Here is a 24,449-nt window from a genome sequence, read left to right as displayed (position 1 = left end):
AAAGGCCAAACAATCCTCTTGTCTCTAATCAAGGGAAACACATGCCCTCTCTCACTTCTGAACATGTAGCACATTGGCCATTGCTTCAGTCTTCTCCACAAACCAGAGTACTAGCAACTGAAATCGTGGACTATACCAAATTACACAGGTTTCTGAAGTATTAGTTTAACATACCACAATTAGCTTGACAGGATTGCTTCTTGTTTATAGTCCATTGCAAAGGTTGTTGATTCCAAGGGAGGGTTGTATTTGGAAAGGCATGCTGTATTACACTTCTGCTTCTGAAAACATATCCTTCTTGCATGTATGGCCTCTTAGAACTGAGCACATAATTATGTCAGGTGGGGCTAACCCAAATAATAATAATTTATAATTATATACTGCTCAATTATCTAACAGATTCCAGAGCAGTGAACATAAGTATAAACAGTAAAAGATTTAAAAAACAAATTAAACTTGTTCAATTTAAAAACAAAGGAACCAGAAAAAACAGTGGCTAGTCAGTTGAGGAAGGCTTCTTGAAAGAGTTTTTTTCAGGAGGCACCGGAAGCAGCCCAGTGCTGGCACCTGCCTGACCTGCAGGGGCAGTGAGTTCCACAGAGAAGGGGCCACTACACTAAAGGCTCCTCTCCTGGTGGATTCCCATCAGGCCATAGGTTCATGTGGAACCACCAGGAGCATGCCCTCCAATGATCTCAGTGATCAGGCAGGTTGGTAAGGGAGAAGGCACTCTCTCAGGTATCCTGAGTTGTTTAGGGCTTTGTACACTAGTACCAAAACTTTAAAAGAGGTATGAATGTCCTGCTAGAAGGCCACAAAGGAATCATGGTGCCCTTTTGTTTGAGCCATGTATTCTGGTTCCTTTACAACACTGGCTAGCAACTGCCTTTAACAGTAGCCACTCTGAACATGGGGCTGAAGGGGAAAGCCCTTCCATCCACCCTACTCCTTCATACCAATTCAAGTGGCAGAGTGAACACCAAAACAAAACAAAAAACACCATGTGTGCCAGGAAGAGGAGATTCCCCGATTTGATTTATCTGGAAGAGAAAGAGACTGGAATGGCCCAGTCTGACTCTCCTTCAAGCAACTGCAAGAAGTACAGAGGAAAAGAACAGAGTGACGGTCTGGCCGTGGGAAGGGGCCGAACTGCATGCTGCTGATGCACACCTTTATTTTCACAATCCTCAAGTTTTTTGTATTATTATTTTTCAAAAGCTACTTACTACTGCTGTAAATATGGAGAGGCCTCTTCACACAGGACAAGGAAGCAGAAAGAACAGTGTAGTACTTACTGCTGATCTCATTTCTCCCCCACAGCACACCAAATAACATGTATCCCAATCCCACCACTTTTAAAGCCCACCACTTTTAAAAAACAACAAGACGACAGCCCAATCACATAAACAGACCATCTGTAAATGTATTTATTGAGTCAACAGTAGAAACTGACATCATTCAAACCATCTCCTTACATAGGCTTAGGGGGTGGTCTTGGTGCAGCACCCTGGAAAAAAAGGAAAGCTGTGTTAGAGAATAATAATCTTTTTTTGTCACTGATATCTATAGAAAGGCAACAGCTCTCAAGTACCCAATTTACTTTTCAGGACACATTCAATATAGGCTTGCAGTGAGGCAGTCTGGAGAGCTGGCCATGCCCCTATGGAGTCATTATTATTATTATTATTATTATTATTATTTATTTATATAGCACCATCAATGTACATGGTGCTGTACAGAGTAAAACAGTAAATAGCAAGACCCTGCCGCATAGTTCTTCTTGAACTAAGGTCAGGCACTTAGTGAGCGCCAGGTTTAGTCACTCTATAAAGCATTATGCGCATGGACTGGGCTACATAACAATCCAGCAGCCTCGTGGGACAAAGAATGAGTGCAGCCTCTATCAGGTTCAATAAGGTGCTCTGTGGTTCAACAACTCATTGACAGGACTAATCATACAACACTTTGGTGCTTGGGTTCCACTCTATCTCCAACCCCTCCTCTTGTGTGTCTTGTTTCTTCTTAGATTGTGAACCTGAATGATTATCAATATATGGCATCTAGTCTGATTTTAAGTGCTTAGTATTGAGAATCTGTGAATCCCTATATAGTACCCACCCACAGGACTTTATACGCTATCTAAAATAAACGGCATGGCGCACGGGGGATCAAGAACATGAACCAACAAAAGCACATATGCAGCAACTCAATTCCTTGCCTTTCTAGGATAGAATATCTCAGAAAGGCAAGTCCTCCTTTTCTGTGCTCAGGAAATTTGCTTAGATAATCATGCAATAAAAATACATGATTGCATATAAAAGTAGAAAGAAGGCGTTCCAATGCAGATGGTGCTCCACCAGCCACGCTAAGAGGGGTTTTCTGGTTAATGGTAGCAATCTATGTTCAGCACAAACAAGTTGACAATATACTTACTGCAGGCCTGAACCTGGGTGGAGGGGTTCGATCCTTCCGGGCCTCACGGGAGCGGTTCCTCACAACCTTGCTGTGGATGGCACAGCTAACACAATAGTGAAGCTTCACATAGAGCTTGGGCAACACATACGCTGGGGAGAAAGGTAGGGACAATAGTGTGAGAAGTACTCAGACATGTTATTTTTTGCACAATAGAAAGTCAAAACTCAGTTCTGTTGCACCAAAGGCAATGTTCCCAAGTTTCTTAATGGGTGGAAGACTACCTGGTAAACTCATAATCTGCTGGGCTTTCCAAGGAAGATGAGGATATAAAATATATATTAAAAAAATGGGCTCTAATATCCTTTACCTCAAGTTCATTTCCTTTAGCATCTTCCAGGGTAAGGTGCCCCAAAGAATTGTCTTTGCAAGAAAAGGATCTCAGATCACACAATCCCTAAAGATTTCTAATCATAATTTATTTCTAATTTCAAAATTAATCGGGTACACATTTTTTTTAATACTGCCAAACTAAACTTTTCAAGCTTTTCAAACTCTAGGCTTGCCTCTCATTCGGCTTCCACTTCTGGTGCTACCCTCTCCCCTTCTGCTTTTTTTGGATAGTGAATCAGTGGAGATTAAGACACCCATAAACACCGCTGGATTTGGCTGATGGGATATCACACAATATGATGGCATTTATTCAAAACATTCCTTTTGATCCAGCTGCACAATATAGATCACTTGCAATTCTAAATTCTCCGTTCTGAGAAGAACGCAAGATCAAAAGGTGAAATCAGTATTCATTCCACCTATCTCAAACATTAAACATCATACCTTTCATCATTAATTTTCTGTCCCAGCCCCTCTAGGATTGTAGAATGCCAAATTAAAAGTAGTGGTAAAAGATACTTACAGTCAAAGACACTTGCCTCAGAGATATCTCTGACTGCAGCTGCTTCTACAATGTTTCGGATGACAAACTTCTTAATAGCCTTGTCCTTGGGGACACATCGGGCACAGTTGGTACAGCGGATAGGCTGGACATGTCCACGGCCCTTCTTGGCACGGCCGTTATTCCTTCTCTTCTTCGTCTAGAGACAAAAATTTACAAAGGAATGTCAAGGTACTGGAGAACCAACACAAGCATTACTATCACCTCTAGGCATAAAGGCAAGGAAATGTCATCAAATGTATCTTTCTTCTTATGTGGCCACATTAACTTAGCCATGAGAGGAAAGGAGGATAGTAAGAAAAACCTTAAATAGTAACAAAGGTAGCTGCTTATCAACAGCATTAGCATAGATCCCTAATGCTACCCTAAAAATTAAGCCTGCATGTTCAGTACACCTCCAATAATCAGATGATGGAGACAAAAGAACAGTAAGAGCTGTTTCTTCCAACTTCCATCATCGCACTGTTTGTGAGCTTCTAGAGCACTGGTCTTCCAATTCATTACTACATGACATGGTGAGGGTTAAATAGAACCTCAATGTTATAAAGGAAATTTATCTCTGATGATAAGATGGTGGGAACAAATAATGAGAAAAGGCTTTTATGTCTTACTTGGGATTGCTTGACTACATGGACCCTGGCTTGACTAAGCCGTGCTCTTTCTTATGAATCAGAATCCACAAGCTCTACACATTCCATTCTAAATTAAGTTGCAGCAGTAGCATCATTATCACTTTCTCCCCCTTTGTTTTTTTCTTCTTAAAAAGGAAAATGGGACTAGAAGAGTCAAAATACACAAATATGTATACATAAAATGCAAATTCACATACTGATTTAGATAGACATTTGGTGTGACCCATGAGGTGTGTTCCTATACTCTTATAATTTGTCCTAACACCACCAAATGCTCATAGTGCCTCTATTTTAATATATGGCATTTTGGAAAGATAACAGAGGTGCCTTTTAGGAACAGGACTGTTTCAATATAGAAAGAGAATACCAATCTTCATCCATACAATGAAGAAATGGGCAACATGCAGTTTGTTTTTGTTATGATTGTATTTATTTTATACTTCTCTGCCCTATCTTTCTTCCATAGGCAATGTTCACAGGCACTAACCAGACCCAGCCTTGCTTAAAATTCACAGAAGTGTCTTCGTCATGTGCCTTCAGACCACTCCTTGGCTTCTCCAAGTAGCAGCAACAGCACTTTCGGGAGCTATCCATTTGAAATGCTCCATCGTGGGTTTCACATTAAATTTGTTTAATCTTATAAGCCGCCTTGGAGGCCCGTGATGAGGGCCGACATGAGACAATGGAATTGTTTTAAACCATCACGTAAGATACTGCGCTGTTCAGATTTTTCTTCTCCTGGAATACCGCATCTTTACGGACCCGGAGCAGGCCTCAAATCCTCTAGCGCCATTTAAGCCCTCTTCAGCGGGTTCTCGTCTCGTGCGGGCGGCGTCGCGCCACACTCAGGACGGGCCCAACACGCCGATGGGGGGGGGGGTCAGAGCGAGCGACCCATTTAGCAAACTCCACGGGGGGTTGGGAGGGTTATACCAATTCGAGAGGGGGGCATTTGTCGCAAGAGACCCAGGATACTGCGAAGGAGAAGAATACGAGCACCCCCAAGCCCAGTTAAAGAGGATGCGAATATCCTGACCTAGGAATAACTGCCCCCGCCTTCTATATTATTCCCACGAGACACCGACACCCCACCAAGCCCGGTCCCGTACTTCAGGGCGCTAATTTTATGTCCCCTTATGATCTGCGGCCCGCTAACTGGCGCGTGCAGTACCCACCATTTCGACGCTGAGGAGGCGAAAGAGGATCCGGTTCCCTCCCTGCGAGCCTTATATAATTTCCTTCCGCCAAGCGGAAGTGCTTTACCACATTTCCGCCAACGGTTAAAAACATTTGCTAAAGGAAGAGTCTTAATGGGGAGGTATCCATCTCAGTATGGTTGTTCCTAGGGGAAAGAAAAAAAGGTCTGAGTCCAATTTCGGCCACCAACTCCGGTTTCCGGGCGTTTATAAGTGGAACTATATTCCTTCTTTGCGGAAGGATTATTTTCCACGAAGAAGTTATTAAATTAAACGCTCAGATGTCTACCAGAATGCATCGGGGGAGGGAAGGATGAACTTTCTTGCGTCTGATGCAGAGGTGCATGCAGGGAGATGTAGTTTTTCCCCCCCACATCTTACTAGGTGATGCATGCAGGGAGAGGCAGCAGTCATTTTCTCCTTGAAGCACATGGTCGTAATGCCTAGTAGAGCTTCCGGCAGGACCAGTGTAGTTTTGTTCCCCTCTTTCATCTCTCGTTTAGGTTTTAGCTTTTAGTTGTTCTATGAGTTTTATGAGAATATATTAATATTCAAGCGTTGCAGCAACAATATTAATTTCTATTTGGAACCACAAAATCTTTTGAAATCTATTGGAGCTGACTTTTAGCCAAACGCTTCACTTGTGATTCAGGCCTGCTGTAGTTGTCCATAACAATGAAGAGGAAAGTAGAGCATCCACCCAGGAGGCATAGAAAAAGCAGGTCATTCATTTTAAAAATGGGTTTATTAAAAGCCAGTTCATGTAGGTATGTGGCTACCCAGCAGTTTAGTTTACTGAGTTATTTTGCACAGGTCCAGAGATGGACATGGGGACTCATCCTTCCTATAGCCTATGGCTTCAGACTTGAACTTCCTGCCCTCAGGAACCCTATTAAATATTTATTTGACTTGTACACTGCCTTTCTACCGAAATGTCACTCAAGTGTCAATAACACTTGATAAAAACGATTAAAAACCATTTTAAAATAATTTGATTTATTTTTATTTATTTATAATATTTATATGCCACTCCCTATTCAAAGATTTTGGAGTGGTGAACAAATAGAATACTAGAATAAAAAACACCATTAAAAATTACATTAGTTTTGTCTGCAGAGATCTAATGTGGACCCCTTTCATATTGCACAAGATTCTGGAGCATGTGCTATGGGCATAGAACACTAGCTAGGCCTGTTGGGTGTAGGTCTCCCTAGCAATATACTTAACTCTGCCATGCAGCTGTGCCTTCTGGAGGAACAATCATAGGTTTCTAGGAAAACAGTTTCTGCTGGATTAGTGCATAAGGATACAAGAATTGTAGCAGTGACATAAGCCTACAAAGCATTTGTTTTGATGCTGGGCACCCAGGGTATGCACTGGTACAACCATATAAGCGTGAATGATACTACAGTAACGATAGCCCCCTCTGACAAACGTGATCCTGCCTTATGTCACGAGGGCAGAACCTCTTTCAGCCAACGAGCCAAATTCCATTTTGGAAAAGCTGCGAGGAGGGCCAAAGGCAAAAGGGGTATGACCAGGAATACCAGTATATTTTTAGCTTAAAGCTCTTACTGCCGCTAACTACGCCTAAGGAGAGGCATTTCAGTTTCTTGGAATGGGAAAAAAACTACATAAAAGCAGGGAAACCTCTAAATAATAATTAGTTTGCGGGAAAGGGTGGGACATTGTGGAGGCCCCCAGAGGGCCGGATTTGGCCTCAGGGCTTGAGTTCTGCACCCCTAGCTTATGTGTTTGCTGAGAGTGGGTTGTAGTGTGAGTAGGACTATGTTGGTATGGGTATAGGCATTAGCCAAGAGCCACCTATATTGCTGTAAATATTTCAGTAAAATAACATAAGACTTCACATAGGTAACTGGTTGGCCACTGTGTGAACAGAGTGCTGGACTAGATGGATCCTTGGTCTGATCCAGCATGACACTTCTTATGTTCTTAACAGCATGGGATGAGCCTTCATGATTTAGGATAACACTGCAGATGTATAAACATAACCCATGCTGTACGCAAGTCACAGTTATATTCCCAGTAGTTCAGCAGAAGAGAATAGTTATACTGGTTTTGTGTCGTACACACAAGCAGATAATATGAAGAGTAGATGTGTGCGTTTTCTGGAATAAAAGGGGTGTCTTTTTGAAGATACAGTTTACGTGTGTGTAAAGACACAATTTTGTTTCATTTTCACATGTCAATATCACACTGCACCACCCCCCCACCAAGATTTATTCCCAAAATACTAACATCACCAATGGACTCTTTTAAAAAGCTTAAATGAGACCTTTTTATTCTCCCAGTATTTTAACACTTAATTTTAAATTTAAATTTTACTGTTTTAACTCTGTTTTTTAACTTTATATCAATTTTGCTGCAGGGTTTTTATTCTGGTTGTGCTTTTTATATTGTATTGTGTATTTGTGCTTTTAACCTGTTGATTGTTTTACTATGATTTTAATTTTTGTGAACCGCCCAGAGAGCTTCGGCTATTGGGCGGTATAGAAATGTAATAAATAAATAAATAAATAAATGCAGCACAGGGGTGGGGATTCAGAGGAAACCCCTTATTTCAGCTGCTGATCAGAGATAAAAGATTTTCAGTTCTGGGGAACAGGATAGGATCTGGGGACTTGGGAGAAGGGATGGGACTTGAGGGGGGAAGTGTGTGGGGAGGAAGCTGTCACGCTGGATGGGGTTCCTTTTGCAGCACTCCCCAATGCAGCACTCACAGGCGCCATAGCACCCATGGAGACCTCCAATGGTGCCCACAAAGTTTTTCATTCCGTGCCGCCACCACCCCACCAATTTTATAAAAATAAAACCTTGAAAAACGTTAGAGCACCAGGTACTTCTTCTTATTCCTGAACCTAGTGCAGATCAGCTGTTGGTAGGCAGGTAGAGAAGCAAAGAGTTGCTTTCTCACTCCACACAATCTTCTGCCCACACAGACCTTTCCCCTTTGCTCACTTTCTCCCCACTCCTAGACTCCATAGTTTTGTTATCCCCCCCGCAACCTCTTTCCTTGCTATTTCTTTCCCTTCTTCACCCCTAGCCTTTTTCTTTCTCTCCCTTTCTAGCCTCATTCTTTCTTTTCCCCTCTACCCTTTTGCCTTGCTGTTTCCACTCCTAGCCTCGCTATTTCTCTCCTCCTCACACCTCTTTTGATAAACAAGGCCCTCATGGCAGCCATTATGTGACTAGTCACATCCTCCATGGGAGCCATTTTGTGGTGGTGCCCACAACAGACCACATCATGCCAGTCCTTTTCCAGCTTCATTGGCTGCCAGTCCACGCCTCCTCCCGTATGTACCTGCCCGGATCCTAAGGTCATCCTCAGGGGTCCTTCTCCACGAGTCCCTGCCAAAGGAAGTGAGGCAGGTGGCTACCAGGAGGAGGGCCTTCTCTGCTGTGGCACCCCGGCTGTGGAATGAGCTCCCTAAGGAGGTTCGCTTGGCACCTACATTATATGCTTTTAGATGCCAGGTGAAGACCTTTTTATTCTGTCAGCATTTTAACAGTCTATAAATAAATTTTAACTTGGTGTTTTAAATTTGTAATTTTGCATTGCTGCTGTTTTTATCTGGTTGAGCATTTATATTGTATTTTATATTATGGTTTTATACTGTTGTTTTATACTTTGAATGTTTTTAATTTTTGTGAACTGCCTAGAGAGCTCCGGCTATTGGGCGGTATAGAAATGTAACAAATAAATAAATAAATAGTTTCTCAAATCCTTTTTTTTTCCTTGAGGGTAATCTGTTGGGGACTGCATGTCAGCAGCGAACAAGGCCAGAGCCCAAAGTGGGTGGGGTGGATTGTTCTTGCCAGAGGTCTGAGCTGATCACTTGCAGAGGGCTTTTAAAATTAGGCTGTAGGTTGCCCATTCCTGTCTAAAAGCAACTGAGAATGTCATTTTAACAATATCATTTCATGTGCCAAATAACCACATCCAGCATAAGCAGGGAGGTGTTTTTCTCCTGTGTAGCTGCTCCTTAGCAATTCACCAAAATCTGAACTGACATGTTTTGAGGAGGAGTTGAAAGACTTTCCTTGAGTTGTCTTTAAATATGAGATAGTTTTAATTCAGAAAATTGTATTATGGTTTACATGCTGGACATTTTCTTTCTTTACTAAGCTACGCCAGTGCTTCAGGCCATTTTGAAATTTCACTGGTCAAAATCAGAATCTTTCATTACACTTTTAAAGTAACAGAAACCCAGTGCAGCTATGTCCCTAAATTGTTTGATTTAAATCCCCAGTGGCTAACATTTCTTTCGCTATATTAGTCTCTTGTAGCAAAAACAAGAACAAGTCTTGAGCCACCTTAAAGACTAACAATTTTATTTTGGCATAAGTTTTCGTGAACACTGCCCACTACATCAGATGCATGAAGGGTTTACCTCAAACTGGCAGATTTATGTATGCATTCTGGAATGGGTGGGAGAGGAGATGTAAACTATGTTGTCAGAGGAAAATGAAATGCAAAAAGTACAGACAGTGATAATTACCTTAATTACAAAGTCATTTTGTGCCGATCACAAAATGTTGTTTGCAATGGTGAGCAGATTGACATATATAGTGCAATTTTAAAACCGTAGGAAATAGAGTTGAATTTCTTGATGAATTGTAATTCAGAAATTTTATATTGACATCTCTCTTTGAAATTCCTTTGTTCAAGAATGGCCACCTTAAGGTCATTGACTGAATGTCTTGGGGTGGTGGGGTTGAAATGTCCTCCCCTCTCTGGTTCCTGATGTCAGATTTGTGTGCATTTATTATTTTGCATAGAGACTGATAAGTTTGATCACTGCGTAAAAGCTTCATATACCCTTTTCTCACCCCTGTATTCTGTACTATTTTACACATAGGGAACTGCTGGTATAAGAGATGCCAGCTGAGCAATAAGAGCATGCACGCCAGAAGGTGGGACAGACATTTCCCATTTCTCAAGACCCATCTCAGCAACTTGTATCTCTGGTCTGGCTTGGTTATGCGATTAGGCATGACACAATCTAGGAGTGGACGGCATTGTGATTTATTGTTTTTGAAATGCTTAGCAGTGTGAGCTTTGGCTCTTTTGGTTAAGGTGGCACCAGAAAGAGAATTTTATTTTTTATGCAATGGGCATCAAAGGAGTCTAGCTTTGCAAGCCAGAGCCTGGCGCTTGTGCAGTGCCAGGATACTTCGCCTTGCCAAGAGATAAAGTCATCCTCAACTATTCCTCCCCCCCCCCCAATGCTGAAACGCGTCAAGAGTTAAATTGACTGGCAGCCCGATCCTCAAACCAGTTAAACAGGAGCCCTTGGATTTAAGCCGGCTTAGTCCTATTGAGTGAGAGCTAAGCCCTGGAGAGGCCCAGGAAGCCGAGAGGGGCGATGCAATAGCCAGGGCTCCATCCTGCTCCGCCCTGGATTAAAAACCTCGGGATTTGAATTTTATTAAGGGGTGGGGGGATTGCCTGCAGGGCTCGAGATCCTCAGGGGTCTGCGCGGAGGCAGGAACTGTGGGGAGCGGTGAGTTTAAGGGGCATCTGGGCAAAGGGAAGCTGATGTAGCTACAAGGGAGGGAGAGGGGGAAATCAGGCGGAGTCGGAGACCAAAATCCGGGTGGGGGGGGAGAGGAGAGGGCTGGGAGAGGAGAGAAGTGGTGCGCGGTGACTGGGGGAGTCGCTCTCTCGCTCCCTGTTCCACACGGATCTGTGTAGGTGCGGGGGTGGGGGGAAACGTGGAGGTGTGTGGGGGTCGCCTCTTCTTTACGGAGTTGGAAAAACGACGGCTTTGCTCTATGCGAGCGGTGGGGTGGCGCTTCTATGGGGCCTGTGCTGTGGAACCGCTTCGCTTCCTTTGTCCAGCGTCGCTAGTTCGTCGCAAGCCCTCCGCCCCCACCCGGTTGCAGCAGCAAAGCAAGCCCGACCCAAGCTTCGCGGATGCATTAAATTAAACAAGAAAAGGAAAGGGGACCTTGTGGGCTTCACTTCTTCCCTCACGCGACCAAAAAGAGAAGAACATTCCAGAGTTTTTGTTTATTTGTAGAGTGGGGAGAAAGGAGGGACCTTCTCTCTGCCTGAATAACCCTGAATGAAAACTCCTTCCAGCTGGAACTGCAGGTTTCTTCCATCAGACACCCCGCCTCGTTTAGTCTCTGAGAGTTTTCCTCCCCCCTCTGCCCCCCCCCCCCAATTTCTCTATGATCTCCGCATCCAGCCAGTCACTGCAAATTGGGGGAGGGGGGAAGAGTCCATCAGACCTTGTTAGTTTAGGGGTGGGGAGTGAAAGTGGGGAAATAGCTAGGCTCCATGATACACACGTATACACAAACTTCTAACTTGGCAAGCGACTGGCTTCCTAACGTTGTCCGTGGGGCTCGAGGTGGCGAGTGGGGGCTGTTAGGGGAGCCCCGGTGGGTCCCACTGCTTTATGGGGGAGGGCCGAGGCGGGAGGAGAAGGGCGAGCAAGCTCCCAGCTCGTGCTGCTGCTGCTGCTCTGCAGAAACGTATTTAACTCCTGAGCCGATTAAGGCATCTACATGCTTAGTCTGCTCTTGGTCTCTCGGACAATAACACCTCTGTTTTCCTTCTGCTCCGGTCCTACTCTTTGGGAGCTGCTATAGCTTTTTTTTAAAAAAATAATCCCTAAAGAAGAAATCACCCTGCTACAGAAATATTCAGGCAACACGCCTGGTGCTCAGTCGATGTCTGGGAGTGATAAACTGCCCCAGCGTAGCCGTCCAGGAAATTTTATCGCTAGTGCCACTATCAAAGGCTGAATAACAACGTTGATAATTATTTCCTCCCCGCACCCACCTCAACATGTGTGCAGTTGTAATGAAGTGGAGAGGGGAAAATGCCCATCTGTGCGTTCATTTGGCAGACACCTTCTGCCATGTGTTGTTCCTAGAGAATGGCAATAATAATAATAATAATTAAAAATAATAACCGGACATATTGCCTGGATCATAACAGAATAAACCTCTCCGAGGTTTCCTACACGGCCACGCCCCTTTTCCCTGGCCCCACCCCCTTTCCCACCAATGTCAATCATTTAGTGCTTTCTAGGCTTTTGTGCATTTACCCATTCCAGCCTAAAAGGTTGAAATGCTTCTCCTAGGATTTAGGAGGCAATAAGAGCTTTAAGGTAAAACATATGGGTATTGGGGTTTTTGGGGTGGGGGGTGGGGTTGGCCCTCCCCCTTTTCCCCTGCCCACTACTGGAATGAGCTCTCAGGCTGAAAGAGGTTCAACATTTCTGGTCTACTCTGAGCAGCAGCAGAGTTCTCCAGGGCCTCAGGCAGTTAAGAGCCTTTGCTATCACCTGCTCTCTCTCTAATCCTTTTAACTGGAGAAGCCAAGGTCTGAACCTGGGGCCTTCTGCGTACAAAACAACAATAGGGGGCACTCAATCACAGAAAGGAAAACTAGCAACAAAGTCACAACAGCTTGCATCGCACCAAATAAACAGGCATTGTTGTGTAGGGTGACCATATGAAAAGGAGGACAGGGCTCCTATATCTTTAACAGTTGCATAGAAAAGGGAATTTCAGCTGGTGTCATTTGTATATATGGAGAACCTGATGAAATTCCTTCTTCATCACAACAGTTAAAATGCAGGAGCTATACCAGAGTGACCAGATTTAAAAGAGGGCAGGGCACCTGCAGCTTTAACTGTTGTGATGAAGAGGAAATTTCACCAGGTTCTCCATATATACAAATGACACCAGCTGAAATTCCCTTTTCTATGCAACTGTTAAAGATACAGGAGCCCTGTCCTCCTTTTCATATGGTCACCCTACTGTTGTGTGACCCTCTGCATACAAAAAGTGCTTTGCTGCTGTGCTGTGGTCTCTTCCCATAAGCGCAAGTTCATATTCTTCCTCATTCTGTAGTCAAAGCCTGCACTCCCATGTCTGGAACTGGGAAAACGGAACCTCCAGCTGATGGGTTACGGTTTTTAGGAAGTGGTTGCCCTCCCCTTCCTCAGGACCACCTTTTAAAAAATGCACTGAATATCCCCTCATGGAAATTAACCAACATACCCATGAGCACCCTGGCCTGGTTCAGACAACATGCTAAACCATGCTGCTTAACCACAAAATAGTTAAGGGAATGCATCACTCCCTTAACCATTTTGTGGTTAAGCAGCATGGTTTAGCATGTTATCTGAACCAGGCCTCTGCCCACTCACTTAACTGAGCCAAACAACTTCAATTTCCTTCAAACTCTGCACCAGACTCCACTTGCCTCCTTCCAGGGGTTAGGATCTTATTTTATGAAACCCATTCAGGAATATCATTTTAGCACTATCCGCCTCTAAACAAGTGTGTTTGGGAACAATCCACCATGCAAGATACTTTTGGTGCCTGAGGCGGAACAGCAAATGACACTCCACCCTTTCAAATTAAGTTCATAGTGTTCAAGGGTGCCATGTTATTTTGGTACTCGAGACAGAAAATCCCACAAGTGCCTCTCCCTGGGAGTCAAAATCCTTTTAAAAATTACTACCAATGTTGCTGCCCTTTAATGACACTCAAAATCAGCTCCCCGAGGTGGCTTCCTGGCTATGCCTAATAACAGGCCTGGTCCAAAGCCCTACATAACTCTGATCAGAGATGATTCTGAAACCAGACAGTTGTCCAGACACGCATGCCTTGTGCTGTTCCATCTCTACAGCTGAGGAAATGTGGGTCTGGTGAACCTTTGGTGGGAGGCTGCTTTGAGAATACCATGCATTTGACTTTGAGAACTACAGAGGAAGGATGGGATACAGATCGAAATAAATAAATAAATGAGTAATAAACTCAGACTCCCAACTCTTACACTAGATATGCAATGATAAATAAAATTAATTAAATCCAGAAGTGTACCTCACTCTTAGCCCAAAAGCAAGAGCCTTAGGCAGAGAAGAGCTAATCAGTCAAAATGAGCAATGCTAGCTTAGGCATAAATCATCACTCATCATATCCTACTGATTTAGGGCTTAAATATAATTGTTTCTTCTCTAACTCCCCCTCTCACTTTTGTATATTTTCTAAAGTTCAAGTGTAACATCTTTATATAACAATGACAGTATCTTTCTGTTGCTCTTATGATTCATATAGTGGCTTTATTTTTCTGTTGCTATAGCAAAACTAGCTGCAATTTTCACACTTTTTCTATTGTCCCATGTATTTTAACTTTGTTCTGTAGTACACAGTGTGTATACATAAATGTGTAGTGCTGTGTCATATACCTGATGCTAATGTGGCCTAGAGAAAACAAAATACCCTACTTATCTGCCACTTTGTCAAGAGAAGCCACAAAACTCACTGGGTGACCAATTACTCCTTCTCAGCCTTACCTTTCTCACAGGGATATTTTGAGGGGGAAATTGATAACCTTATATACACTGTCCTGAGCTCCTTGGAGAAAAGGTAGAACATAACTGTCATAAATGACATTTAATTTCTTTCTCTTCTTAGGAACAAGCACTGGGTAACTGAACAGGAACTCTGGCCCAGTCACTGATATGCCTTGGCCCCACCATTTGAACCTATGCTGTCTGTGAGCTGACAAGAGGGGCATATTGCATGCTAACAGCAGCAGAACAGAACGTAGTATAGGGAAAGCTTCTAAGTGAGGAAACAGTAGAAGTGGGGGGTAGGTGGTGGAACTTGAGTGGGTATACGTCTGTCTCCAGAGAGACAAAATGGCTGAATAGTTGTCGGAGGCAGCAGCCCTGGGTCTCCAGGTGCAGGAAACATTTTACAAGAGGCGGTGTCCAGTAGTAAAAATGGAAAAGCAGGTCGCAGCAGGGCCCAGGCCAGCAGAGGGAATGGAGGGAACAGGAAGAGAGAGTTTTGCCATGCCGTCTGGGATCATCCGGGAGCTACCTCGCTGGGCAGTACCGCAACAGGAGGGCATACCACACCGCTTGGAATCCCAGTGGCAGGATTTCCTGAAGACTGTGCAGTCCCCTGCCTCAGGATGGGGAAGCCCACAGCTGCCAGAACTGACGTCCTGGGATGACCTGGTCACTTTTGAGCGTGTGTTTGGTGCCTGCCAGTGGCCGAGAGGAGATGGTGTCTCCCGGCTCATGCCAGCCTTCAGCGCAGAAGCCCAGCAAGTGTTTAGCGGCCTGAATGTCAGGGACAAAATAGACTATGGGAAGGTGAAAGCCGTCTTCCTGCAAGGAAATTCCACCAGCACGGAGATACACCGCCAGCGCTTCAGGCAGTTCTGCTACCAGGAGGCTGAGGGGCCTCGGGAGGTTTGTGGCCACCTGCGGGAACTCTGCCATTGCTGGCTGGAGCCAGAGAGTCGTACGAAAGAGCAGATCATCGAGCTGCTGATCTTAGAGCAGTTCCTGACCATCCTGCCACAGGAAATCCAAAGTCAGGTCAGGGAGCGTAGCCCGGAGACCTGTGCCCAAGCTGTTGCCCTGGCTGAAGGCTTCATTTTGAGGCAGCAGGAAAGCGAGCAGCAGGAAGAACAGGTGAGTGGGATGAATTTGGGGTAAAGACAGCTGCTGAGCACAGAATATGGACTCTCTCTCTCTCTCTCTCTGTCTGCATGAAACAGAATATTTATTTATTTATTTAAAACATTTGTATCCTGCCCTATATCATTAAGATCTCAGGGCGGCGTACAGAACGCCACTGTTGGGGTACCGCAGGGTAACTTGTTGGGGTAACTTTCAACATTTTGAAAAAGAAAATAGGGGTGCTTGCTACACATTACATCAGCCTTCCCCAACCTGATATCCTTCAGATGTGTTGAGACTGCAACTCCCAGGATGTATTTATGTATGGTTTGGGGATAACTATAATAATATTGCATTGGAGGAAAAATATGGATTTTAAAAAGTGCTAAGGCCCACAGAAAACTATGGAGCATATTCAACAATTATTTTCCAGGACTACTAGTGATCTCTTGAAGTGAAACTTGAACTTTTAGATAATCCAGCTAGGTTTCGAATTCAGAAAGAACAGAAATAATATGGGGAAAATATACATAGCTGGGCCATGAAAATAAATGTAGTAACCTGAAAAGCATTGGCCATACTGGCTGGGAATGATGGGAGTCGTAGTCCAACACATCTGGAGGACACCAGGTTGGGGAAGGGTGCATTATATCAACCAGTGTTTTGTTGTATGGTAGTGAGCAGGCCCATTAACTTTCTTTGATTTCTCAATGGGGATGCAGAGGAGAAAGGAAAACGTCCCTCAGAGCTGGCCCTATTATTATTATTATTATTATTATTATTATTTATTTATTTATATAGCAGCATCAGTCATTAGGCAGAGTAAAGCAGCTGCCTCAGGCAGCAGATGCTGGGGTGGGACAGCAGCAGCAACTTCTTGGAGGAGGACAGGTCTGTGTGTCCCATGTGCCTGCCCAGCATCCCTTAAGCTAGCCAGTTGCTCTCAGGTACAATGGGAAAACGCTGCCCTGTCAGCATGTTGACGTAAGATTCAGCTGCCAGTCTCATCAGCTTCTGTACATGGCATAGGAAGGGGTTGCCTTCCTTTGCCTTAGGCAGCAAAATGTCTTTGGCCTGCCTGATGTCCTCCATCAGTCAAAAATCACCCGTTTCTCTCCTCCCTGACTGTACCCTGTAGCCTCCGCTGTCCAAGGCAGCAATGTGAAGGAGGTGACTCAGGAGGAAGTTTTAGCAGTGTATCAAGTGAGAAAAAACAAAAGCACTGCCATTGTAATTTCTTATTCATTGGCTGTATTAGCCATTCAGAGCCTTTGGGGATGTTCACACAACATGCTAACCCACACTCAGTTGAGTGTGGGTTGTTGTTAAACCGTGAGTTGTTTGTCGAGCTGTGCATTACCATGTTGTCTGAACCCAAGACATTTTCTGCAGGGTGGCTTGTTAACCATGAAGTGTGTCTTGTTAACCACCCTGAACAGCTGAACAATAAACCATGGGTTTGCAAGGTGGCTTGTTGGTGAAAAATAAGCCACACTGCATAGTTAACAAGCTTCCATGCAGAAATGTCTTGGGTTAAGACAACACGCTAACCCACAGTTCAACAAACAATCCATGGTTCAAGAACCATACACTCAACCACTGTGTATGGGTTAGTGTGTTGTGCAAACCCAGTCTTTGGTTATTGGTGACCTTCACAAAGGGAGGAGGGGTTTTGCTCCATTTCCCCCTCCCTGCTTGGAAACTGGTCATGTCCCACCAGCCACACTACACTCTCAAAGAGGTCCTTCTTGCTGGTCATGGAATCTTTTTGAAGATTGGGGCATGCTCACATGTACATACTGCCTATGGTAGTCAAATCATTGTGCATAGGTTTAATGGCAAGATCCATCAAAGTCACGTCTCAGCGCTTATCTCAAACTGTTCATTCCCTTGCAGCCTGGAGAAATCACATGTTGGTATTTAAAAACTGGTTACAATTGTAACACTCTATGCATACCACTCCAAAAATACAAATGCAATACATCCTTGCAAAGCTGGGAGGTGCAGTTTCCAAGAAAGATAAACAACACCATGCCAGAAAAATGGATTCACTTCCATAATAGATAGAAATTCAATATGTAGTGAAAAATACCACACTTGCAGTCTGGAGATGCTTGGCATGAGTATTGAGAGGTGGTGGGAAATATGGCTTCATGTATCTCCACCAATCTTGTTGTTCCTCCTAAAACTTAGAAGGAGACTGAGAGTGCCTGTGGGTGTTTGAAACTAGCTGAGGAAGAGGAGGCACAATTCACTTTATTATTTATTTATTTTATTTTATTTATTACATTTTTATACCGCCCAATAGCCGAAGCTCTCTGGGCAGTTCACAAAAATTAAAACCATGAAAAGCGTAATAAAACAACCAACAGTCTAAAAACACAAATACAAAAACACTTGCGCTTCACCTTCCCACACTTGTTTAGAACATCTGGAGCAGAGACTGTGCATTTCATGTTCTGTCTCCCATCATCCCAGCCAGCATAGGGCCACTCGCTATAGGGGACATAGGAAGCTGCCTTATACTGAGTCAGACCCTTGGTCCATTTAACCCAGTAGTGTCAACACTGACTGGCAGCAATGGCTCTCCAGGGTTTCAGGCAAGAATTTTCCAGCCCTTCCTGGAGACACATCAGGGATTGAACCTGGGACATTCTGCGTGCAAAGCAGGTGCTCCACCCCTGAGCTACGCCTCCTCCCACTACCTCTCATCATCCTCAGACTGGCTGGGGCTGATGAGACTTGTACTGCAACACATCTGGAGGGTGCCAGGTTGGGGAACGGTGTCCCATCCTTTGAGCCTCCTCTTGCCCTGCTGAGAATATCCAAAGCCACTCTGAATCAGACCATGGTGCTCATCTAACCCAGTGCAGTCAAATCTTGACTGGCAGGAGCGTTCCTACCGAGTTCTTCAGGATCATACACAGGCAGATGTATACCTGAGGTCCATTGAATTGGCATGTTAGAGATTAAGCCTTTTGTATATGCCTTTTGTATACTGTATATCCATCAAGTACACCCTTTACTGTTGATCCTCTTTGTGAACTGTACTTTTATTGTTTCAGCAGCCTGAGCCATTCCAAGAGGTGGCTGTGGATTTTTCTGAAGCACAGAGAGTTCCACTGGATTCTGGGCAGAGGCAGCTTGGCAGGGAGACCAGGAAGCAAGATAATGGTAACGCTTGCTCATTGGGTAAGGGTGCGTTTTGCCTGAGCTATTACCCTCCACCATTCCTGATGAGCAGCTATGGGCTGGTCCCTACAGCCACCATATAGACAGGGCCGGTGCTACCATAGAGGCCACTCAGGCAGCCGCCTAGAGTGCCAAGCTCAGAGGGGCGCCGGGCACAGTGCAGCACTCATGCGCATTGGCTGTGAGCCGGTCCGGCCCGAGGATTCAGCTGGGCCTGAGCGGGCGAGAAGGCGCCCCGCGCCTGCCCAGTCAAAGCAAAGCCAGGGACACTGGGGTGGGGGTGGGGCGGCTCCACGTTCGGACTTCTGGAATGCGCCTGGAAGAGAGAGAGAGAGAGAGAGAGAGAAAGAATGTATGGGTGAATGGGGTGCATCGTGGGGTCTTTGAGTGAATGCATGTGTTCATGCGTGTGTTTGTTTGGCGTGAGTGATGCTGAGTGTGTGTGCGCGCACGTGTGTGAGTTGGGGAGAGGGATGATCTGGAGGTGATATTCCTATTAAATAATGCATTTTAGACCCATCGACATTCCTTTCCAATTTGTTTGCTATAATTGGCATGGCGTATTTCTTGCACTTTAAAATAAATTTAGCAGTTTCAAGTTTTGTGTTTATTTTTTCCAGGTAACATATGTTCTTAAAAATCAAAGTTGGTGCTTTGGGGGGTGGGGTGGGGGTGAAAGTAGCTCACATTGCCTAGGGCGCAAAATAGTCTGGCACCGGCCCTGCATATAGAGCTTCCGTACAAGAGCGATTTATTGCACGCTCATGCTTGGCCACTGACGGAGGTTTGCAGGCCCTTTCAACCTCCAGGACATCTCCTGCACCTTCTCCCGATAATCCTGCTTTTAAAAAGATCAGAGATAATGCACTATTTAAAATTCTCATGGGATATCCCCAATGTGTGAAGTTGGCATTGTGCTGTTACATGGCCACTAGATACGCAGTTTCATTGAACTTTATGTTGCATTGCCCAAAGGCAAAGTTATCAATTACAAATCATGTGGCTGCCGTTGATCGTCATCTAAAGCAGCCCATGAACGTGGACAGACCCAAGAAAAAAAGCCTGGTGCAATTCCCCCCCCTTAATGTTGAGACGCCATGCCACAGTATCCTTCCGGACAAGTTGTGTGGGTTGACCATTGGGAGTGCTGTAATAGTTCAACCTTTGCCTCTCAAGGTGGTTACAGGAAGCGATGCTGAAAGACTGGGAATTATCCAATGCAGTTCCCCCAGAATTTTATCTTGTTTTCTAAGATTTTCAATTTCTGCATGAACTCACTGCATGAAGTAATTCAACTTCGCTACTATGAAGCTTTGTCCATGGGGCCATTTGGAAACTGTTTGGAAACTTTCACAGGAACATGGTACTACAGCTTCAGCCTGTGAGCTGGCCACAGGGCTCCTGTAATGCCATTCTTTGCAGAGCTCCACTGGTTTAGAGTCGAAGATAAGCAGATGGTAAAAACTCATCTGCTCCAACAAGTGTTTTGAGACCAGAGTTGGATTGTATCTTTGTCTGGCTGCTCTCTTACTTTAAATTTGTGTATTGGTTTTACTTTTTATTTTTAATTGTATAGTATTTTTTATACTAATTGCTGCATGGCATTACATTATCGTAGGCCACTTTGAGGACCAATGCCCCCCAAACAACCTCTAAATCAAATTAAAAACAAAACAATTCACAAAAGACATGCAAATTATTTTTGGGGATGAACTTATATCATTCTTAAAATTGAGAAATTTGGTCCTTCTATTTCCAGATTCTTGGTAGTTTTAGCACAGAATCCTAGCTTCATGGCCAGGGGATGTCCCATGGATCACCACACTCGTTATGTGGGAACCGAAAGGCTCTCTTGTAGCGGTGATTCAGGCTAGAGGAGTGAAGAGTTCCTATTCCTACTCTACCTCTGAGCATTGGCCCATAGAATAACATTGTGGCTTGTTCCTCATCCTGTAGGTGCCAATCTCACGGACAGAGCTGAGGAACAGCATGACTACCAGGAATCCAGGGAGGAGGAAGTACCCCCAGCATCTGAGGCAACCCAAAGAAAAGAGAAATCTCACCTGTGCATCGAATGTGGCAAAAGCTTCACCCGGCCCTCAGACCTGGCGAAGCACCTGAACGTCCACACAGGAGAAAAACCCTACCTGTGCATTGAGTGTGGGAAAAGCTTTAGTCAGCTCTCTCACCTTACAAGACATCAGAAAATCCACTCAGGGGAGAAACCCCACATCTGCTCCGAGTGCGGAGACACGTTCAGCCAGCGGGCCTATTTGGTCAGCCATCAAAGGAGCCATTCAGGGGAGCAGCCCTACCGCTGCTCATACTGCCAGAAATGCTTCAGCCACCAGTCAGCCCTGAAGATACACGAGCGCAACCACATGGGCCAGAAACCCTACGCCTGCACTGACTGCGGGAAGCGGTTTGTTTCCTCTTCCTCTCTCACGACCCACAGGAGAATCCACACGGGAGAAAAGCCTCATGCCTGCGGCGTGTGCGGGAAAAGGTTCATCCAGCATTCCAATCTAGTCTCGCACCAGCGAACCCACTCAGGGGAGAAGCCGTTCTCCTGCAAGGTGTGTGGCAGGAGGTTCGCCTACCCTTCTGACCTTACGAGGCACCAAAAAATCCACACAGGAGAGAAGCCCTACCCCTGCGAGGAGTGCGAGAGGAGGTTCACCCGGCTCTCTGACCTTATTACACACCAGCGAATCCACACTGGGGAAAAACCCTATCGCTGCCTTGAGTGCGGGAGACGGTTCAGGCAGAGGGGAGTGCTGGTGAAACATCAGAAGTGCCATTCGAAAGAGAATCCCAAAGGAAGCGAGTCCAGGCAAAGCGAGCTGCAAGCAAACAGTGAGTTCCGGGTTCATGGGATAAAGCAGGAGAAAGAAGAACTGGAGAATCTGGCAGAGTCCGGTTTGATTCACTCTCCCAGCTCCTGATGCCCATCACTCACACGCTGCAGCACAGAGAGAGAGCAAAGATCTTGTAGGGTACATGCTTCTTTCCCCTCTTCCTCTGGTGTTGACTAAAACTGGTCATGGGAGCACCTGTCCTTTGCCATCTCCTGCCTGGGCTGTTACGAACGTTGCAGGGCTGGGGGCAGGAGCACTTTGTCACTGGAGTTGTAAGTTCTAGAGAGAAAGGACAGGAGGAATGATTTTGTCCTTTCCTCCTTCACAGTGCTGGCCTACCTGCTGTCACAATGACCTTTGGAAGAAGCGGAGACGATGCCATTTGCTCTGCATGCAGCGGTTGGGATAAACCTCTTCCAAGGTTGTCTTTGTTGGCTGGATGAAATAGGAGCAGGATCCCTTTTCCTGAAAGGATGGCTCCCTGTTGCAGAGAGAGAGAAAGAGAAGCTGAATGCTTCCGTCTGTTGTGCGGGTATCTAGGGCATGGCTGGAACAATGAGCGCTACACTGTTTCTGGGCGGGGTGGGAGGGAATGTAGGTCTTCTCTGCTGGGGAAAACTCAGCCTGGGACTTGGGAAAGGAGGCACATCACCATAGACCAACGGGACTAGGGCAATGCACAGGGCTGCACTGCAGTGATAATGGCAAGGACCGGTGAACTTCCTTGCATCATTCTGTTGGTGGCAACGATGGCTCCATCGCCTTCCACTTTTCTACATGTGTATAGAACCCAACAGGCTGTCACTCAAGACAGGACCATCAGACATCCTGTTTTAGCCCCGGTCACATCCAGGACAGTTTGAACTCGGGCTGTTTAATGACACAAAGTTGCCATTTCCTGAATTGAGCCATTGGTGTGGTTCTCTCTGACTGGCTGCAGTTCTCCAGTCCCTCAGGCAGGGGTCTTGTCCAGGGGTGCTACCTGAAATCCTGTAATGGCAGATGGCAGGGCCTGGGCCTGGGCCACATGGCAAACAGTGGGCTTTACCACTGCATTATAGCTGCTGAACTTTGCTGGCTAGAGTTTAGGCCTGAGACTTAATTTTTATGAACTGTGGCAAGGAGACAGTCCCAGCTCAAAACTGCCAGCCAACTAATGAGGGGATTGGCCAATCTGATCTGAGAAATATATGCCTCAACATCTCAGTGTTAATGAAGGAGAAAGAATGGAGTTGTACGCTGGAGGCGGAGCAGCAATAATTGAACTTGACTTGTGCACAGTTGGATCCTGGAGCAAGGAGTCACTCTTGCTTGGCTTCTGATCACTAATGTTTGTTTTGGTCAGGAGTCCTGTGGCTTTAAAGATGGAGGTTCAGTGATGGGAAAAGCTTGACCTGCTGAATTGCTTCTGCTCAAGACCTTGGAGCCCTGCCAGGAGAGAAAGGGGAAAAAAGGCAACCTAGTTTATTAAGTGGCTGATCTCTTCACTCTTTTCTAGTTAGTATCACCATTTGAATAGAAATATTTGGATGCAAAATATGGAAAGTTGGTAACATTAGGTAGGTAAGGGGAGAATGGATGCTCTTGAGGGTCGGGTAAGTTAGAGTGGTATTTGTTCCAAAGTGGCAAGGTATTTTTTAGAATGAATTAATCCAAAACCTTAGTATGGAACAGACAAAAAAAGTAATAATTTTAGGCAGGGCTGTGTGTACTTTATGATTCTGCAGAAGCACAGAAATTAACGTTGAAGAGCTCATCTTTAAATTTAAAAGTTATATTAAAATAGCTGTTGGCATTCATAGTTGTGAAAATAAGTTAATATGTGGGCAATGCCTGGTAGAGTTCTAGAAGCAAGGTGCGCATTTGTCTGGGGTGGGTGGGTGAGTTGAGTCAGATGCTCAGTCATCAGGGGACAGAACTTTGGTGCCCTAAAATCTTTCATCTTCCCGCAATGAACACAAGTCGAATGACTACGCAAATTCACACAAGTGATAGAATTTATCTTTTCTAGATGTAGAATTTGACAGGGTTCAACACAGGGTTCACACAGCCCTACTTTTAGAGAACTTTTGATTTAGAGAACTTTTGATTTAAGAAATAAAATCCTATCAACCTGAGATGTTTTTTAATAAACAGAATCATGCTCCTATAAATTATCCGTTTGACCCATCCTTTATTTATTTTTCGAACTGAGTTTGGAAGTATGTGTGGCAATTGTTAATGCATCTCACATCACCAGTTTCACTGTGTCCTCCAACATCTTGTCAATCTCTGCTCCTTATTTTAGAATCCTGGGATAAAGAAACAGGCAATCTTGCACAAGTGTTTTCAAAGCAGCTACATGAAAATGTAGATACATGTACAGAATCAGTTTCATTTAAAAAACACATGCAACTGTTTCAACCATCCAGTGTGTTTTTATAGCTTCTTTTTTCATTAAGTATTAGCCAGTGCCACGCCAACTTTTAAGTTCTTTTCACCAAAAAGGGTTCAGTGTTAGCGGTCTAGACACTCCTTATTTCCGGGGGTCTTCTGCCTCAGCAGTATAGCATAGTAATTCATAGGTGGTGATCGCTGCAGCTATTGGGTGGGATGCCAGGCTATTGTCTTGGGGAGGATACAGACGACAAGGACAGGTGTGGTTAAAGATGGGGCTGACCAGTGCAAACTGTCCCAGACAGAGCAACTTGACCATGGGGTAGGAAGGGCAAGAAGAAACCAGCATGATGATGATGATG

General features: G+C 44.9%; 2 protein-coding genes across 4 annotated transcripts; one reads left to right on the top strand and one right to left on the bottom strand.

The window, feature by feature from the left end:
* Nucleotides 1-1,398: 1,398 nt before the first annotated feature.
* Nucleotides 1,399-5,278, bottom strand: RPS26 (ribosomal protein S26). The gene is made up of 4 exons (XM_063119982.1): nucleotides 5,175-5,278; nucleotides 3,329-3,506; nucleotides 2,434-2,564; nucleotides 1,399-1,507 (listed from the first exon to the last, which is right to left on the bottom strand). The coding sequence occupies exons 1-4, from the start codon at nucleotides 5,175-5,177 to the stop codon at nucleotides 1,472-1,474; spliced, it is 348 nt and encodes a 115-aa protein (XP_062976052.1). The 5' UTR covers nucleotides 5,178-5,278; the 3' UTR covers nucleotides 1,399-1,471.
* Nucleotides 5,279-14,799: 9,521 nt separating this feature from the next.
* On the top strand, nucleotides 14,800-22,146 carry LOC134394479 (zinc finger and SCAN domain-containing protein 31-like). Of its 3 annotated transcripts, none has more exons than XM_063119980.1 (3): nucleotides 14,800-15,673; nucleotides 18,730-18,853; nucleotides 20,810-22,146. In XM_063119980.1, exons 1-3 carry the CDS (start codon nucleotides 14,972-14,974, stop codon nucleotides 21,796-21,798), a joined length of 1,815 nt encoding a protein of 604 aa, XP_062976050.1. In that variant the 5' UTR covers nucleotides 14,800-14,971; the 3' UTR covers nucleotides 21,799-22,146. The 3 variants fall into 3 exon arrangements, with proteins under 3 accessions (XP_062976050.1, XP_062976051.1, XP_062976049.1); XM_063119981.1 differs by having other exon boundaries at nucleotides 18,727-18,835; XM_063119979.1 differs by having other exon boundaries at nucleotides 18,727-18,853.
* Nucleotides 22,147-24,449: the final 2,303 nt, after the last annotated feature.

The sequence above is a fragment of the Elgaria multicarinata genome, chromosome 3, assembly GCF_023053635.1.
Source record: "Elgaria multicarinata webbii isolate HBS135686 ecotype San Diego chromosome 3, rElgMul1.1.pri, whole genome shotgun sequence".
Taxonomy (NCBI): Eukaryota; Metazoa; Chordata; class Lepidosauria; order Squamata; family Anguidae; genus Elgaria; species Elgaria multicarinata.
Note: the sequence above shows the minus strand (reverse complement) of the source record. Positions and strands in the feature narration are given on the sequence as shown.